At 35.6% G+C, this 19,243-nt stretch overlaps 1 protein-coding gene and 1 long non-coding RNA gene across 8 annotated transcripts in view; one reads left to right on the top strand and one right to left on the bottom strand.

The window, feature by feature from the left end:
- The window catches only part of LOC105486397 (Rap1 GTPase-GDP dissociation stimulator 1), a 172,684-nt gene that overhangs the window by 98,708 nt on the left and 54,733 nt on the right, over nucleotides 1-19,243 (top strand). For 5 of the 7 annotated variants that reach the window (XM_011749275.3, XM_011749276.3, XM_011749274.3 and 2 more), the window contains one exon: nucleotides 14,836-14,982. The exons of the other annotated variants lie outside the window; for them this stretch is intronic. In XM_011749275.3, the coding sequence (XP_011747577.1) occupies nucleotides 14,836-14,982 (147 nt within the window). The remainder of the gene's footprint in view (nucleotides 1-14,835; nucleotides 14,983-19,243) is intronic. 7 annotated transcript variants of the gene reach the window in all.
- Nucleotides 16,236-19,243, bottom strand: part of LOC112427472 (uncharacterized) — a 47,156-nt gene continuing 44,148 nt past the window's right edge. The window contains exon 4 of the long non-coding RNA XR_003019068.2: nucleotides 16,236-16,382. This is a non-coding gene — a long non-coding RNA (uncharacterized lncRNA). The remainder of the gene's footprint in view (nucleotides 16,383-19,243) is intronic.

Here is a 19,243-nt window from a genome sequence, read left to right as displayed (position 1 = left end):
TGCTCTGTTGCCCAGGCTGGAGTGCAGTGGTGCGATCTTGGCTCACTGCAACCTCCACCTCCCAGATTCAAGTGATTCTCATGCCTTACCCTCCCGAGTAGCTGGGATTATAGACACACGCCACCATGCCTGGCTAATTTTTGTATTTTTAGTGGAGATGAGTTTTCACTGTGTTGGCCAGGCTGGTCTCAAACTCCCACCTTGACCTCCCAAAGTGTTGGGATTACAGATATGAGCCTCCATGCCCAGCCAGTACCACTTGTTCTGATGTCTACTGTGTCTGACAGTGTAGACACATGAGTTTTCCTTTGATCAGTGTTTGCATGATATATCTTTTAGCAATCTTTTCTTTTTATTATTATTTAATATTCTTAAAGTGGATTAATTATAGACAGCATGGTTGGGTCTTGCTTTTTTACCCAATCTGACCATCTCTCCCTTTTAAGTGACATTTAGATTATATGTATTTAATGTGATCTTTCTGTGGTTGGCTTGAAATCTACCATCTTCCTAGTTGTTTCTTTTTTTCCTCCCACAAAGGTGGGTTTATTTGTGAACCTTAGTTCTTTTCTGATAGTCTGAACTGTTCTTTGTTCCTGTTTCCCTCTCTGTCCACAGTCTTTTGGATTCTTCACATTTATCTCCATTACTGGTTTCTTGTGGTTTTTGTTTGTTTTTGAGGTGGAGTCTTGCTCTGCCACCCAGGCTAGTGTGCTGTGGCGCAATCTTGGCTCACTGCAACCTCCACTTCCTAGGTTCAGGTAATTCTCCTGTCTCAGCCTCCTGAATAGCTGGAACTGTAGGTGCACACCACCATGCCCAGCTAATTTTTATATTTTTTAATAGAGATGGGGTTTCACCATATTGGCCAGGCTGACCTCAAACTCCTGACCTGAAATGATCTGCCTGCATTGGCCTGCCAAAGTGCTGAGATTACAGACATGAGCTCCTGTGCCCAGCCCATTATTGGCTTCTTTTGCCTCTTTGTAAGTTTTTAGTGGTTGCCCTGTGGCTTGCAATATTTATTCCTAACCTATCACAGTTTATCTTCAAATATTATGTCATATTAGTTTAATAACCTTACTGTATACTTCCAGTTCCTCCCTTCCATCTTTTATGCTTTTGTCTTCTATTTCATTTTTACATATGTTAGAAATCCCAAATACATTGATGTCATTTTTACTTAAAAATTTGACTCATGGTCTTGCTGTGTTGCCAAGGCTGGTGTGTAGTTGTGCAATCATGGCTCACTGTAACCTTGAACTCCTGGGCTCAAGTGATTCTCTCATCTCAGCCTTCTGAGTAGCTAGGACTACAAGTGCATGCCACAGTGCCTGGCTAATTTCTTTTTTTCCTTTTCTTTCATTTTTTCCTTTTGAGTAGAGACAGGTTCTCACTATGTTGCCCAGGCTGATCTCAACCTCCTGGCCTCAAGAAATATTCCTGCCTTGGCCTCCCAAAGTGCTGAGATTATAGGCTTGAGCCACTATACCTGGCCTGTTTTTACTTTAGACAGTCAATTATCTTCTAAAAATAGGAGAAAAACTGTCTTCTGTTAACATACTTTTATCATTTTCAGTGCACTACATTCTTTGGGTAGATCCAAATTTTTGTCTAGTATACCTCTAACTGAAAAACTTCTACTAACGTTTTTTGCATAACAGGTTTATTGCAATGAATTATCTCTTCGTTTGCTTGAAGCAATTTTACTTAACCTTACTTATTGGCAGATATTTTCACTGGGTGTAGAATTCTAGGTTGGACTTTAAAGATGTTATTTCATTGTCTTCTAGCTTGCATAGTTTTTGATGAGAAGTCTGCTTTATTTCTTATTTTTTCTCTTCTTTTTTTTCCCCCTTCTGGCTGCCTTTAAAAGATTCTCTCTCTCTCCCCCTTTGTCCCTCCCACCCTTTTTCCCTCGTTTGTTTTCAGCAGCTGGCTATGATAGGTCTAGGTGTGTTTAGTTGCTTTGCTTTGCTTGGAGTTCTCTAAGTCTTAATAGATTTGTAGCATGATGTCTTTCATTTTTGGAACAATTTTCAGTCATTAACTCTTAAAATATTTTTTCTACCCTGTTCTCTAGCACTTCATGCTCTGAAATTCCAGGTACAGTAGTTCCACCTTATCCACAAAGGATACATTCTGAGACCCTTAGTGAACACTTGAAACCAAGGGTAGTACCAAACCTGTATATGTCATGTCTTTTTTTAATATATTTTCACACCGGTAATAAAGTTAAACCATGAATTAGGCATGGAAAGAGATTAATACAATAACTAATAGAACAGCTATAACCATATGTCAGCATCACTGCTCTTACACTTTGAGGCCATTAAGTAAAATAAGGGTTACTTGAACACAAGCACTGCGATACTGTGACAGCTGATCTGACAGTTACTTAAGTGACTAATGGGCAGGTAGTGTATCCAGCATGAATACACCGGGCAAAGTTGGAGAGTTCATGATTTGAATGGGATGGTGTAAGATTTCTTGTTACTCAGAACAGCATGCAGTTTAAAACTTTATTTTTTTATTTCTGGAATTTTTGTATTATTTTCGTGCTAGCATTGACCATGGGTAACTGAAACTGCAGAAAGTCAAACCATGGATGAAGGGAGACTACTGACTACTATACACTTAGGGTAGACTATTTGCTGTTTTCTTTCCTTCAGCTCTTGGGTGCTCTGGGTTACCCCACTCCTACTTGTTTAGTTTGTTCATGTTTCAGTTTGTGTAATTTCTATTGATCTATGAGTTCACTGAGTCTTTTCTTGGTTTTGTTGAGTCTGCTATTCAACCTGTTGAAATAGTTCTTTGTGTTGCTCCTTTCTAGCATTTCCATTTAACTTTCCTATAGTCTCCATTTTTCTCCAAATTTTCACATCTGTTCATGGATATTATTCACTTTTTCCACTAGATCCTGTAATATAGTCATCATAGTTACTTTAAAGTCCCTGTATGATAGTTTTAACATCTGGCAACCTGTGAGTTTTGTTGGTTTCATCTTTTGACAGTGAGCTATTTTTTTCTTAAAATGCATCTCAACTTTTTATTGCAGCTGGATATTATTGTAGGAAAACAGATTAACAGTACTTAATCTCTGGAAATGAGCACACTTCCTTTTATTTTAGGGTGTTCGCATACGGTAAAGGTCAGGCCAGTGTAGTCGGGAGTTGAACTAGGTTCACATTTTGTTGTTGCTCACCTTACTTCAGTGCAGTATGTTCTTCAGATTCCTTTAATAGTTAGCTGTTCTTACTTTATGCTTAGAGTATGGGTGCTGGAGGACTTTCCTTAGTGTTCTTGCTTTGCCTTCAGGCTTGGACCCGTTCCTGCACAACTGTGGGCTTTTTCAATGCTCTTGCTCCTCTCCCAGTGGTAAATTGTTGTTAATAAGGAACATTACTATTACAATTAGCCTGTAGAGCAAAATCCCATTTCTAAACAATACCCAATTAAAAAAAAAAAAAAAAAAAGAAACTTAAATATTTCACAATGTTGTATTATATTGTATTATATGAAGTGGTGTATTAGTTTCCTAGGGCTGCTGTAACAAAGTACCACAAACCAGGTGGCTTAAAATAAGAGAAGTTTGTTGTTTCACAGTTCCAGAGGTTATAAGTCTGAAATCAAGATGCTCACCAGGGCATGCCTCCCTCTGAAACCTATAGGGGAGGAGGACATTTTTGCCTCTTCGTAGCTTCTGGTGGCCCCAGGTGTTCTTTGGCTTATGGTAGCATAACTGTAATCCTTGTCTCTGTCTTCACATGGCATTCTCCTCTGTGCATCTCCCTCCTCTTATAAGGACACAAGTCATATTGAATTAAAGATCTGCCCTACTCCAGTAGGACCTCACCTTAACTAATTATATCTACAATGACCCTGTGTCCAAATAAGGTCACATGCTGAGGTATTAGGGATTAGAACTTAAACATAGATTGAGGGAGGGCACACAGTTTAACCCATAATAAGTAGAAATGACATCTGTGTCTCCAGAACATTACTCTCATATCAGTAACATCTCCTACAGAAAAAGATACTAAACTACAGAATATAAAAGCCAGGCTAAGAATACACTAACATATTAGAAATATTTTTGATACTTGATTCCTTTTTAATTCAGATAAAGATGCAACTCAGTTTTTAAAAATCACATTTTAATATGAAATTTACAAACTCTATCCCATTTGTCACTAAATTGGAACATTCTTCACACACAATTCTGGTAAAAAATAATTTAGTCATTTCCTTGTGATATGATAGTTTTGGGATTTTTCATTAATATTTCTCATTTAGCTTTATAAGACATCTAGATTTTCTAATGTGTGGCTAGTGTACACTGAGAACCAGTGGGCTGAAGTTTAAAATGTAGGACTGTAGCCTCAGTTATAAAATCAACTGATATTGACTACAAAGACTGAAAGTAGTATTTGTGTCCTTACATTTAAAATGAATCTAATTTGTCTTGCCCATTGCTTTAAAATCCTTGTTCAGAATATATCATACATGTTCAAAATCTATCATAATAAACTGTTTGTTCTTGGAGACTAAAAAGTGGGATACCAGTAGAGTCTAAAGGAAAAACTGTAATTTTACCAAGTTAAAAGATTATATAATTTGTTCATTTTATTTTTTTTATTTCAATAGGTTTTTGGGGAATAGATGGTGTTCAGTTACATGAATAAGTTCTTTAGTGGTAATTTCTGAGATTGTGGTGCACGCATCACCCGAACAGTGTACGCTGTACCGAATGTGTCTTTTATCCCTCACCATGCCCCACTCTTTCCCCCAAATCCCCAGAGTCCAATGTATCATTCTTAAGCCTTTGCATCTTCATAGCTTAGGTCCCACATGAGTGAGAGCATACAATGTTTGGTTTTCCATTCCTGAGTTATATCACTTAGGATAATAGTCTCCAGTTCCATCCAGGTTGCTGCAAATGCCATTATTTAGTTCCTTTTTATGGCTGAGTAGTATTCCATGGTGTATATCTATATACCACATTTTCTTTGTCTACTCGTTGATTGATAGGCATTTGGGCTGGATATATATTTTTGCAGTTGCAAATTGTGCTGCTATAAACATGCACATGCAAGTATCTTTTTTTGAATAATGACTTCTTTTCCTCTGGGTAGATACCTCGTAGTGGGATTGCTGGATCAAATGGTAGGTCTTCTTTTACTCTTTAAGGAATCTCCACACTGTTTTCCTTGGTGATTATACTAGTTTACATTCCCACCAACACTGTAAGTGTTTTCATTTCACCACATTCACACCAACATCTATTTTTTGATTTTTTGAATGTGGCCATTCTTTTAGGAGTGAGGTGGTATCACAGTGTGGTTTTGGTTTGCATTTTCCTGATCATTAGTAATGTTGAACATTTTTTTCATATGCTTCTTGGCTATTTGTATATCTTTTAAGAATTGTCTATTCATGTCCTTAGCTCACTTTTTGATGGGATTGTTTTTTTCTTACTGATTTCTTTGTAGATTTAGGATGTTGGACCTTTGGTGGGTATATAGATGGTGAAGATTTTCTCCCACTCTGTGAGTTGTCTGTTAACTCTGCTGATTATTTCTCTTGCTGTGCAGAAGTTTTGTTGTTTAATTAAGTCCCATTTATTTATCTTTGTTTTTGTTGCTTTTGGGTTCTTAGTCACAAAGTCTTTGCCTAAGCCAATGTCTAGAAGTGTTTTTTCGACGTTGTCTTGTAGAATCTTTATGGTTTCGGGTCTTAGATTTAAGTCTTTGATCCATCTTGAGTTGATTTTTGTATAAAGTAAGAGATGGGGATCCAGTTTTATTCTTCTACATGTGGCTTGGCAATTATCCCAGCACCGTTTGTTGAATAGGGTGTCCTTTCCCCACTTTGTTTTTGTTTGCTTTGTCAAAGATCAGCTGGCTATAAGTATTTGGGTTTATTTCTGGGTTCTCTATTCTGTTCCATTGGTCTGTATACCTGTTTTTATACCAGTACCATGCTGTTTTGGTGACTGTGGCCTCATAGTATAGTTTAAAGTCAGGTAATGTGATGCCTCCAGATTTGTTCTTTTTGCTTAGTCTTGCTTTGGCTGTGCAGGCTCTCTATCGGTTCCATATGAATTTTAGGATTGCTTTTTCTAATTCTATGAAGAATGATGATGGTATTTTGATGGAAATTGCATTGAATCTGTAGATTACTTTTGGCAGTATGGTCATTTTCACTACGTTGATTCTCCCCATTCATGAACATGGATGTGTTTCCATTTGTGTCGTCTATGATTTCTTCCTGAAGTGTTTTATAGTGTTCCTTGTTGAGGTCTTTTACATCCTTGGTTAAGCATATTCCTAAGTATCTTATTTTTTGCAGGTATTATGAAAGGGGTTGAGTTCTTGATTTGAATATCAGCTTAGTCACTTTTGGTGCATAGGAGAGCTACTAATTTGTGTACATTAATTTTGTATCCTGAAACATTGCTGAATTCATATATCAGTTCTAGGAGCTTTCTAGATGAGTCTTTAGGGTTTTCTAGATATGCAATCATATCATCAGCAAACAGTGACAGCTTGACTCCCTCTCTACTAGATTTGGATGCCCTTTATTTTTTCCTTTTGTCTGATTGCTCTGGCTAGGACTTCCAGTGCTATATTGAATAGAAGTGGTGAAAGTGGGCATCCTTGTCATGTTCCAGTTGTCAGGGGGAGTACTTTCAACTTTTCCTCATCCAGTACAATATTGGCTGTGGGTTTGTAGTAGATGGGTTTTTATTACCTTCAGGTATGTCCTTTCTATGCCAGTTTGGCTGAGGATTTTAATGAGAAAGGGATGCTGAATTTTTTCAAATGCTTTTTCTGAGTCTATTGAGATGATCATGTGATTTTTTAAAACAAAATCTATGTATTTTAAACATTCTGTATATGTATTATTGATGTGTGTATGGTTTTTTTTTGAGACAGAGTCTCACTCTTGTCACCCAGGCTGGAGTGCAGTGCCGCCATCTCGGCTCACTACAACCTCCACCTCTGAGGTTCAAGCGATTCTGCCTTGGCTTTCCAAGTAGCTGGGACTACAGATATGTGCCACCATGCCTGTAACTTTTTGTATTTTTAGTAGAGACAGGGTTTCATCATGTGGGCCAGGCTGGTCTCAAACTCCTGATCTCAGGTGATCTGCCCACCTCAGCCTCCCCAAGTGCTGGGATTACAGGTGTGAGCCACCGCGCTCGACCTGATGTGTGTGTGTTAAACCATCCCTGTGTCACTGGTATAGAACCCATTTGATCATGGTGGATTATCTTTTTATAATGCTGTTGGATTCAGTTTCCTAGTGTTTTGTTGAGGATTTTTGCATCTATGTTCATCAGGGATATTGGACTGTAGTTTTTTGTTTTTTGTTTTTGTTATGTTCTTCTCTGGTTTTGGTAATAGAGTGATACTGGCTTCAGAGAATGATTTAGGAAGGATTCCTTCTTTCTCTTTCTTTTGGAATAATATCAGTAGGATTGGTACCAGTTCTCCTTTGAATATCTGGTAGAATTCAGCTGTGAATCTGTCTGGTCCTGGACTATTTTTGCTGGCAATTTTTAAATTACCATTTCAATCTCACTTTTTGGTTTTGGTCTGTTCAGGGATTCTGTATCTTCCTGGTTTAATCTAGGAGGGTTGTGTATTTCCAGGAACTTATCCATCTGCTCTAGGTCTTCTAGTTTATACGCATAAAGGTGTTCATAATAGCCTTGAATGATCTATTGTATTTCTGTGGTATCAATTGTAATATCTCATTTCATTTCTAATTGAGCTTGTTTTCTTCATTAACCTCACTAGTGATCTATCCATTTTATTTATCTTTTCAAAGAACCAGCTTATTGTTTCATTTATCTTTTGTATTTTTTGTTGTTTCATTTAGTTCTGCTCTGATACTGGTTATTTCTCTGCTGGATTTGGGTTTGGTTTGTTCTTGTTTCTCCAGTTCTGTGAGATGTGACCTTATATTTTCTATTTGTGCTGTTTCAGACTTTTTGGTGTAAGCATTTAATGTACAAACTTTCCTCTTAGCACCACTTTTGCTATCTCTCTGAAGTTTTAATAGGTTGTGTCACTATTATCGTTCAGTTCAAAGAATTTTTAAATTTCTATCTTGACTTCATTGTTGACCCAGTGGACAACATTGTTGACCCGCTCATTCAGGAGTGGGTTATTTAATATCCATGTATTTGCATGGTTTTGAAGGTTCTTTTTGGAATTGATTTCCAATTTTATTTCACTGTGGTCTGAGAGAGTCCTTGATATAATTTCAGTTTTCTTAAATTTACTGTGACTTGTTTTGTGGCCTATCATATGGTCTGTCTTGGAGAATATTCTATGTATTGATGAATAGAATGTATATTCTGCAGTTGTTGGGTGGAAGGTTGTATAAATATATTAAGTTCATTTGATGTACAGTATAGTTTAAGTCCATTGTTTCTTTGTTGACTTTGTCTTGATGACCTGTCTAGTGCTGTCAGTGATGTATTGAAGTCCAATCCCCCCGTGTTATTGTGTTGCTGTCTATATCCTTTCTTAGGTCTAGTAGTAATTGTTTTATGAATCTTGGAGCACCAGTGTTAGGTGCATATATATTTAGGATTGTGATTTTTCCTGTTGGACTAGTCCTTTTATTATATAATGTCCTTTTTTGTTTTTAACTGCTCTTGCTTTAAAGTTTGTTTTGTGTGATATAAGAATAACTATTCCTGCTCACTTTTGGTGTCCATTTGCATGGAATATCTTTTCCTACCCCTTTAAGTTTATATGAGTCCTTATTATTAGCTGAATCTCCTGAAGACAGCAGAAACTTGGTTGGTGAATTCTTACCCATTCTGCCAGTCTGTATGTTTTAAGTGAAGCATTTAGGTCATTTACATTCAATGTTAGTATTGAGATGTGAGGAACTATTTTATTCATTGTACTGTTTATTGCCTGAATACCTTTTTTTTTTTTTTTTTTTTGCGTTGTGATGTTGTTATATAGGTCCTATAAGAGTTACGCTTTAAGGAAGTTCTGTTGGCGTATTTTGAGTATTTGTTTCAAGACTTAGGGCTCCTTTTAGCAGTTCATGAGTGTTGGCTTGGTAGTGGCAAATTCTCTCAGCATTTGTCTGAAAAAAGCTTGTCTTTCCTTCATTTATGAAGCTTAGTTTCACCGGATACAAAATTCTTGGCTGATAATTGTTTTAAGGAGGCTGAAGATACAACCCCAATCTTGTAGGGTTTCTGCTGAGAAATCTGCTGTTAAGATGATAGGTTTTCCTTTATAGGTTACCTGATGCTTTTGCCTCACAGCTCTTAAGATTCTTTCCTTCATCTTGACTAGATAACCTGATGACTGTGTGCCTATGCAGTGATGTTTTTGCGATAAATTTCCCAGGTGTTCTTTGAGCTTCTTGTATTTGGATGTCTAGATCTCTAGCAAGACTGGGAGAGTTTTCCTAATTATTCCCTCAAATACATTTTCCAAACTTTTAGATTTCTCTTCTTCCTTGGGAACACCAATTACTTTTAGGTTTGGACGTTGAACATAGTCCCAGACTTCTTGGAGGCTTCATTCATTTTTAATTCTTTTTTGTCTTTGCATTGGTCTAACACAAAAGCCTGTCTTCAAGCTCTGAAGTTCTTCGGCTTGTTCGATTCTATTGTTGATACTTTCCAGTGCAGTTTGCATTTCTCTCACTGAGTCCTTGACTTCCAGAAGTTGTGATTATATTTTTAATTATGCTATTTCACTACTAACCCTTTCATATCCTGTATCATGTTTTTGATTCTTTTAAGTTAGACTTCATTTTTATCTGGTGCCTCCTTGATTTCAGCTTAATAATTGACCTTCTGAATTCTTCTGGCAATTCATAGACCTCATCTTGGTTTGGATCCATTGCTGATGAGCTGGTATGATCTTTTGCATGTGTTATAGAACCTTGTTTTGTCATATTACCAGAACCGTTTTTCTAGTTCCATCTCATTTGGGTAGACTATGTCAAATGATTCAAGTGATTCTCCTGCCTGGAGGGAAGAGCTGGGATTCAAGGGCTACTGTACATATACTTTTGTCCCATGGTGTGCTCCCTTGATGTAGTGTTCTCCTCCTACCCCTAGGAATGGGGCTTCCTAAGAGCTGAACCGTAGTGATTGTTTTTGCTCTTCTGAGTCTAGCCACCCAGCAGAGCTACTCAGCTCCGGGGTGGCACTGGGGAGTGTCCGCAAACTGTGTGATTTTATGATGTGATTCATCTTCAGGTCTTGTAGCCATGGATACCAGCACCTGCCCTGATAGCAGGGGGGTGAAGTGGACTCTGAGAGTCCTCAGTTGGGTTTTTGTTTAGTGTGCTGGTTTTGTGTTGGTTGGCCTCCAGCCAGGAGGTGGCACTTTTAAGAGCACATCAACTGCGGTCCTTTAGGGAGGATGCAAACTTGCTTTAGGGACACCTGGTTAAGTATGGTTTCTTGGGCAGTGGGCAGAGCCATAGAGCTCCTAAGATTATGACCTTTGTCTTCAGCTCCCAGGGTGGGTAGAGAAAGACCACCAGGTGGGAGTCAGGGATAGGTGTGTCTGAGCTCAGCCTCTCCTTGGGTGGGGCTTACTGCGGCTGCTGTGGGGGATGGGGGTGTGGTTCCCAGCCCAATGAAGTTATATCTCCAGGTGGATTATGGCTGCCTCTGCTGAGCCATACAGGTTGCCACGGAAGTTGGGGAAAACTGGCAGTCATGGGCCTGATCCAGCTCCCACACAGCCCACAATCCTAAAGGCTGGTCTCACTCCCACCATCCCCTAACAGCACTGAGTCTATTTCCAGGCAGCTGATGGCCAGAGCTGAGAACTTAGCCAAGTCCATGAGCCTCCATGTTGAGAAAGCAAGCATACTCACAGTTTTTCAGCATTTCAGATAGTCTGCAGTGATGATCCAGTTCCTTCAAAGGGTCTCTCAGCTTTTCTGCTATGTTCCTGCAGTAGTTCTTGGAGCAAAAGTTTGTGTTGTGAGTCTCCATGTCTGATTGGGAGCTGCAAGCTAGTCCTGCCTCTTATCTGCCATCTTCCCAATATCTTGTTCATTTTTTGTTGTGCTTCGAAATATTGTTATTTAAAGTGTAAGAATTCTTTATAAATTTTAGAAATTTCTTTCACTCTCAGTGAATGGATTTGTGACTCTCCATGAGTTTTGATATGGATATGAAAATTGTTATTATACTGTGCCACTTTAAGCCCTGAACCGATTATATATGAAATAGATCTTATCAATCAAATCCTCTGCTTAGTGTACATTTTAGACAGCTATTGTGTGATATAAGTTGGTCTTAATATTTAAGTTACAAATACTCTGTAAAGATTTGTTGGAAAATATACCAACAAGTTTTCACAAGTGAATCTTTAAAGATAGATTCTCAATTAATGCTAAGAAAGTGCTGTTACCTTGCTTGACTTAATGGCATAAGTAATATACATTTTTAAAAAGTGTGTAGGCCGGGCGTGGTGGCTCACACCTGTAATCCCAGCACTTTGGAAGGCGGAGGCAGGCAGATCACGAGGTCAAGAAATTGAGACCATCCTAGCCAACATGGTGAAACCCCATGTCTACTAAAAATACAAAAATTAGCTGGGGGTTGTGGTGCATGCCTGTAGTCCCAGCTACTTGGGAGGCTGAGGCAGGAGAATCACTTGAACCCCGGAGGCAGAGGTTGCAGTGAGCCGAGATAGTGCTGCTGCACTCCAGCCTGGCGACAGAGCAAGACTCCGTCTCAGAAAGAAAAAAAAAAGAGTGTGCAATGAGGGAACATTGAACTAGACTTAGACTTCCCAAGTTGCAATTCAGAATGCTGATATTTAATCATCACCATTTCTTTAAGCAAATTCTTCTCTCTGCATGTATGTGTGTGTGTCACTCTCACAATCCATCCTCAAGGTGAATAGTAATTTATCAATATCTGTCAAAAGCCCCATTCATTAAAAAATTATTGAGTACCTACTATATACTAGGCATTTACCGTCCACAAGGAGGAAACATAGTAAAATCCAAAGTTAGGATACACTGTAAGACATGCCACAATAGTTAGATTCAGTGGTTGTATTTTAGGTCTTTTCCTCACCCTTGGTGTACCTGATAATAGTGTTTAACGTGGTAACATTTTTTTTTTCTCATTTGTGAGACATGATAACCATGACACAAATTTTATTGCTGCTTGCTTTTGATTACAGGAGGGTAATGGAAGTGCAGTAACTCTTTAGATTTAAAGCCCTGCTCTTACCTAATGTGAAGAATGATCACACTTGTGCTGGAAACTACTTTGTGTGAAAGATCATCATTAAAGGATTTAATAGGACTTCAAAGAGTGGGCTGCACTTTTTCCAGTGGTTAGATGCTTCATAGTTAAATGAGGAAAATTGAGATGTAAATTATATTTTTAGAAGTGACAGCTCAGGATGCTTCATAGGTTAGCTGTTACTTACGAGAAGAGTGAAAGGTGAGCTTACACTTAGGGATACACAAGTTTGGATAAGGAACCTTTCAAAAATTATTTTTAAGTGAACAATACTCTTGATAATGTAACATGAAGTATAGAGTTAACTATGGAAAACCAATTTATATGGACTTGTGCAATGATAGCTGTTGTATTTAAAAATGATTTGTTATCTAAATACTACTGGAAAAAGTGAGTTGTAAGATACTTCTAAAGATGACTTATGTCACTGGTTTTGCTAAAGGAACATAATATTATCATTTATTCCTTTGAATCTTTAAATCCTGTTAAATATTTTAATAAAATGCTTTTACTTTGTTTCTCAGGCTGATTTGTCCAAAGAAAGAAAAAAGCTGTATAATCATTCCTATAGTGGTGGTTAATATTTTTTGAACCCAGATCACTATTATTGTAATACATGCTTTGCTTTTCTTCTCATATTTGGTAATAACATAATTTCTAGTATAGAGATTGTGTTTATGCCTTGCAAACAATTCTCAGTAACACATGAGTTAAAAAGCTATGTTATAGACAATTCGGAGGAGGGGGGTGGAAGGAAAGGAAGAGATGAAAAGCACTGTGACTCTGAAACATAAATAGGTAATTTGCTTTGAATTGTATTGTGTTTTTATTGCTTCAAATTTGTTGAATAAGTTTGTACTGTATACCTTCACATTATTGAAGGTCTGAACATTTAAATTTGTAATCCTAATGTTCAGTTTTCTGAGACATCATCCACATTAAAATTGCCCAGTAATTTAGATAATTTACATCTATGTTATGGAAAACAAAAATTTGGAAATTAGATTTCTAACTGAGATTTGACCAGTGTTCTTGGCTGGTTCCTCTAGCTAGTTACTCTGGCGGTATAGGAATTTTCTGTGATCTGATGAGCTGATTAGCATATGGTCCTGTTTTCTGTCTTTATAACAATACAATAAAACTAAGTGGATAAAACTGTTTTGTTTCATTTTAGTGTGGATTTCCTCAAAACTTTTCAAAATTATGAACATAGTATTTCTGAGGTCTTACTATATAATTTGTGTGTGTGTGTGTGTGTGTATATACCATAAGAAATTACCTATTTTAAGTTGTATCGTCTAATATGATTCAGCAACAGTAATAAAGATATGACCTAGTTTCAGTTCTTATATTTAGAAAATGAAAATCTTTCAAATTGTAACTAACTTCATAGCTATAATTCCTTTGTGAGTCACTTCTTTTGCTGATCTTTGTTCTACACTTCTGTAGCTGAACAGTACAGTCCACGTGGTAGCTACTAGCCAAATTTAGCTGCTGAGCAGTTTAAATGTGGCTAGTCTGAGTTGAGATGTAACTGTAAGGGTAGAAAACAAACACTTGGATTTTGAAGATATATTGTGAAGATGATAATACAAAATGTTTTGTTAATTTATTGATTTCCATGTCAGAGTGCTATATATTGAATTGAATAAAATATTGCTAAAATTAATTTTTCATCTGTTATTTTTTAATGTGGCTATTAGTAAATTTAAATTACACATGTGGCTCACATTTATGGCTCACACATTTCTCTTGGACCTCTTCTAGAGGGCGGTTATATTTTATATAAGGTATCATTTAGAATGACACATATTCTTCTTTTAATTTCTTTTCATTCTTATGTTCAAAAGTTAGAAAGTAGTCTAAAGCTATTTATATGTTCCAACAGTTAAGTGACATCTGTTTTATACAGTGTAGATGGACACATAATGGAAGTTATGTTTCACCATCACTTGACCACTTTTTGTAATGTTGAATTATATTGGTGTGCCCTAGAAGAGAGGGAATAAGGAAAAAAGAAACAAATCAAGCTCCTGGACTATAGGAAATGCCATTAACAAAGACCATACTACTAATATTCAGGAATTACATATTATGATTTAGAGTTATACCATATGGTTTTCTTCGATAATAGCTGATTTTGAAAACCAATGGTAAAAAGTTGTATTTAGTGATTTTTCAACCTGAAGGACAAAAACTTATACCAATAGAATATCACTTAGTTTCTATTTTTTTCTCTAACACAGCATTGTCATTTGTGAAAGGAGTGAAAGTTTTCACATCATAAACTTCTAGGACACAGGGAAGTTCTGTTAGTTCCTGTATGATGCCAATGAGAATAATCTTATTTTGCCTAAAAAGTGATTGTCTCTTTTCCCCATCCCACCCCCATTTCCATGTTTATTTCTTTTGTTTTGTTTTTTCTGAAAAGACATATTTAATGTCCTGCCTAGGTTTATTTTCTATTTATTCACAAAATAAAGAATAACACTGTTATGTTTTGTATTTGAAATTGTAAGGTACATTTCTTTTTTCTTTTATTTTTAATTTAACTCTTTGTTTTACAGATGAGGGCAGAAGTGCAGTTGACCAAGCAGGTGGTGCACAGATTGTAATTGACCATTTAAGGTCACTGTGCAGTTTAACAGATCCCGCCAATGAGAAGCTCTTGACTGTCTTTTGTGGCATGCTGATGAACTATAGCAATGAGAATGGTAAACAAAACTGAAAACTTGCTTTATCTCTGGGGGAAAAATTAAAAATTATCTTTACTATAGTGCAAAACAAAAATATTTGAAAAATGATGAACAAATTATTCATAAGTGGCATATAAAATTAATAATTAGCCAACATTAAATTTCATGTTTCAAAAATGTAAAATGGTTAATTTACTAACTGGGACTAATTTTTGAAGGGCTGCCAGTGTTGATCATTATCAAAAACAAAAACTCCACAGCCATATAGTATGATTTAAGCATTCTTACTATGAACATTTTAAAAATAAACAATATTAAAATAGTTTTATGTTCATTATATATATACCAGTAGCTTTAAAATATGAACACTGTTTGCAAAAGTAAAATTATTTTATCTAGATGCTAGGTTTACTTTGAATAATTTTTTAAAACTCTAATAAAATCTGGCTTTAGAAACAAGTTCAGAGCAGTTGCAGAGATCTCATTTTAGAAATTTAATAAATTATTGTAAACAGCAGTTTCTTTTCTCTGTAAAACACTTTTAGACCCTAGCAAAAAGTGACATGTCAATAATTTTCAGACAGCCTATATGGTTAATTAAATGAATATAAATCTGTGATATTAAGACTTCACAATACATTTGTGTCACAGAATATCCATTTGTTTGTTTATCATCTTATATGAATCACTGTGTGGATCAGACATTCAAATTTTGTTATGTTCCTGGTATGTAACAAATAAGGTCTTTCTGTGGTTTGTTTCATAATGGCATTTTAAGTTGTGATATTTTGGCAGAGACGTATTTTATTTGTATATTAGACATGCAGTATTATTCTTTACTTTCATGTGTTCTAGAAACACATGGCCCTTTTGCCATATTTTTTTTTCCACATTTGATAGTTGTGGGTCCAAAGAAATATTCTCAATAATTAAAAAAAAAGATAAACCTTGACAATAAATGGCTACTGACATTTGGCCCTTGATGTTAGTGATGACAGTGAATGGTAGGGACTGTGGTAAATTGAAGAGCCCTTGTCGTGTTGAAAGGGGAAAACCACCACTCTTCTCTAGCCAGTTGTTTCTGTATGATGATTTGGCCAAATACTGCCCAATCTTTTTATTTTGGGGATGGGAGGTGGGGGAGAAAGCTGAAATATCTAACTTGTTACATGACATCTGAGTTTTAAATGTTGGATGGCATATTTTTAATACTATAGAAGCTAAACAGAAAGTACCTTCAGGTCTCATCCTGTCCAAGGGCTTTCAGTTTTAAGTCTTTGAATTAGGATAATAGTGTTTTTATTGATCACATGGCTTACCTATTACACTTGAGCTAATAATAAATGGTAGTCTTCATAGGATCAGTTACATCTATTTTTCCTGTCTTCTGGTGGAATCAATTTTGAAGAGCAAATGCCCTAAATATAAACATGAGAAACAGAAACGACAGAGCCTGAGAAATCCACAAAATACATACATATTTCCTAAATAATTGAAATTTAACCATAATACACAGGTATCTGAATTGCATTAAGAAATCATTGGTCAGATTTTCATATTGTTTCCTTTGCTTTTAACTACATTTGGGCTTGGACATTTGAGAAAGTAGGAAGAATGCTAAATGGGAAAAGGTTTTAGAAATATAAATGAAAGAAATTTTATGAAGTTATTCCAGTTTTGGAAGTAGTAGAATTAGTCTTGTTATGCATCTAAACTAGCCGTTAGTTCTTTGAGGAAGCTGTTAAAAAAAAAATCTGTATAGAAGTAGTAATATATCAGATGGCTGGTCTTCAAATGCATCACTATTTCCAATCCAAAGCAGTGATTAAGTCCCTATTATAGTGTATCCCAGTGTGTAGAGAAGTGTTATGATTAACAGCATGTGGAGTGCACAGTCTAACTGTATAATATATATGTGTTTTTTAAAGAGTAGGCTTTTTTCTAGAGCTCAGGCATTCCCAAGAAATAACTTAGAGATTTCAGAAAGCTATATTAACTTTTCTCTGAATATTATTGGACAAATGGTCTTTTTCTTCCATTATTTCAAAAGCTGCAGTTTGAATGCAGCTTTTAAAACTTATCGAATAAAAAAGACATAATCTTGAGTATTTTTAAGAAACAAATGCGAAACTTGTAACTATCATCATCTTTCCTCTACTTCCTTTTTACATTTTGTCTGTCATGAGTGTCTTAGTTTGTGAAGTGATTTCTTTTTCTTCTAATGTGCTTTCACTGAAATTATATCCTTTTTGTTTGTTTGGCATAATTATTAAAGTATCTTTATTGTTATGTCCATTATTTGCTTTCTCTTTTCCTTTAAATTTATGTTTGAAGACTTAACTATTACATCGTCTTTACTGACTTCAGATTGTTTGTGTCCCTAGATAAGTCCCTGAAACAAAAAATAACAGCTTTTTGAAACTCAGGAGGCACTTTCTATTAGCACTAATAAGTGAAGTTTCTTTTTATATGTATTTACTATGTAGAACATCAGTATACAACACTCTGCTAATTTATGAGTAAAATATTTGAGTGACAAATAGCTTTTTCCTGCTGTAGCAGAAAAGCTAACTGTCCTTGGACCCAATAACTTAAGCCTTATCTGTGGTTATGAAGTTATTGTTCTTTAGCTGTATATATAAAATGTTTTAAATGTGCTGATTTAAAAAAAAGTACTGAGAGTATTCACAAAAATTCACCAACATAGTTTCCCTAAAGAGAATATTTTCAAATTATTTATTAGTCCTAAAATTGAAACTTAGAATGTCTTGATTCAGATGCTTCCTGTTCATACAGTAAAACTCAGAACATATCTACTTTTTAAAGCCATTAAATAGGGAATAAAACAAGTTTCCTGAACACATGCAAGTCATTATATGTTATGAAAATACTCAGTAAAGTCATTTTTGTACCATTTGCTAAAGCTGTATATGATTCATAATTTATCAGTTTCAAAAGTTTTAAACTAGCTCAAGACTCTACACTTTCAAGCTATGAGCTAGATATATACTTTTGTTTCCCTATTGATGAAGCAGTTAAAACTTAATACTCAGGTAAGTGTAGAATAATCTGAATAGCAAAAGTTATAATTGCTTAGCCAAAGACTTGTATCAATAATATTGTATAAATAAAATAATATTTAAATAACACAAATAAAACTTTCTTTCGTAAAAATCATTTAAATTCATCCATTTTGGAAAAAATTATACATGTTTTTCATGTGGCGAAAAAGCACTCTTTGATTCTGTGGCTCATGAAAATAGCCTGAATATTTGACAATTATGGCTATAGAAAAGCATGTTGACAATTTGACGTTCAGTTTGAGGGAATGTGTTGAACTTGCTATTTTTTTTCTTCATTTAATTACAACTTTAGTTACTGTGTAAACCAAAGAACTCAAACCTTTAATTGTAGGTATTTTAACCTCATTAGTTTCTTAACTTATCTGTTTCCTAGCTTTGGTTACCCAATGCCAAATCATTACAGTAATGACTGAAAATTTTGTTCAGTCATCCAGCTGTTTTCAAATATAACACTGTTTTAGCACATAGGATTTTGGAAAATATTCATTGATGGACTTTTCTGGATACTTATTATTGTCTAAAATTTTCATTAGCAAATTCAATACTTGGAAGAAAAACATGTTATTGGAATGCATTTGCTTCATTAAGTAAGTTAGAAGCATTACAAACTCTTTCCCACTGTATTAGTTGATGCTCCTTATCTACATATGGTACACGGTGGCAGCAGAAAGGGGCATTGAAAACACACTGGTAGTAACAAGTACCAGATCTGTAATTAAAAATTTCCCATCCACAACTTGTTGAGTCTGCATATGTACACTTGAATTAATTGCACCTTTGAATAGAAACAAACCAGGGATCTAAAGCAAAGTGCTAAAGACCAAAACACCACCTTGTTGAGGAATCTATTGGTAGTCACCATTGTTGTACGTAGACGTAATTAATCAATAAATATCTCATGGAAAGTGTAATTGAGGGTTTAACTCTTTCTCTTAATATAGTTGTGCTAGAGATACAGAGAGAAGGAAAATTCTTTTATAACTCTAAAGAAAGTGGTAAACGATAAACATTAAACACTAAAGTTACTTATTTTACATAAGCTATGCCATAAGAGAGAAAAGTAGAGGCAACTGAAAGATGCCATCAGGAAAGGAAAAAGTATCTTCTAAAATTATTAACATATGCAGTTTATGGCTTCTTCATCTGACCTATATTTTATATATACATGTATGATATGTGTATATATGATTTCTACA

The sequence above is a fragment of the Macaca nemestrina genome, chromosome 3 (assembly GCF_043159975.1).
Source record: "Macaca nemestrina isolate mMacNem1 chromosome 3, mMacNem.hap1, whole genome shotgun sequence".
In the NCBI taxonomy this organism is placed as follows: domain Eukaryota; kingdom Metazoa; phylum Chordata; class Mammalia; order Primates; family Cercopithecidae; genus Macaca; species Macaca nemestrina.
This window is presented reverse-complemented; position numbering and strand designations above follow the sequence as displayed.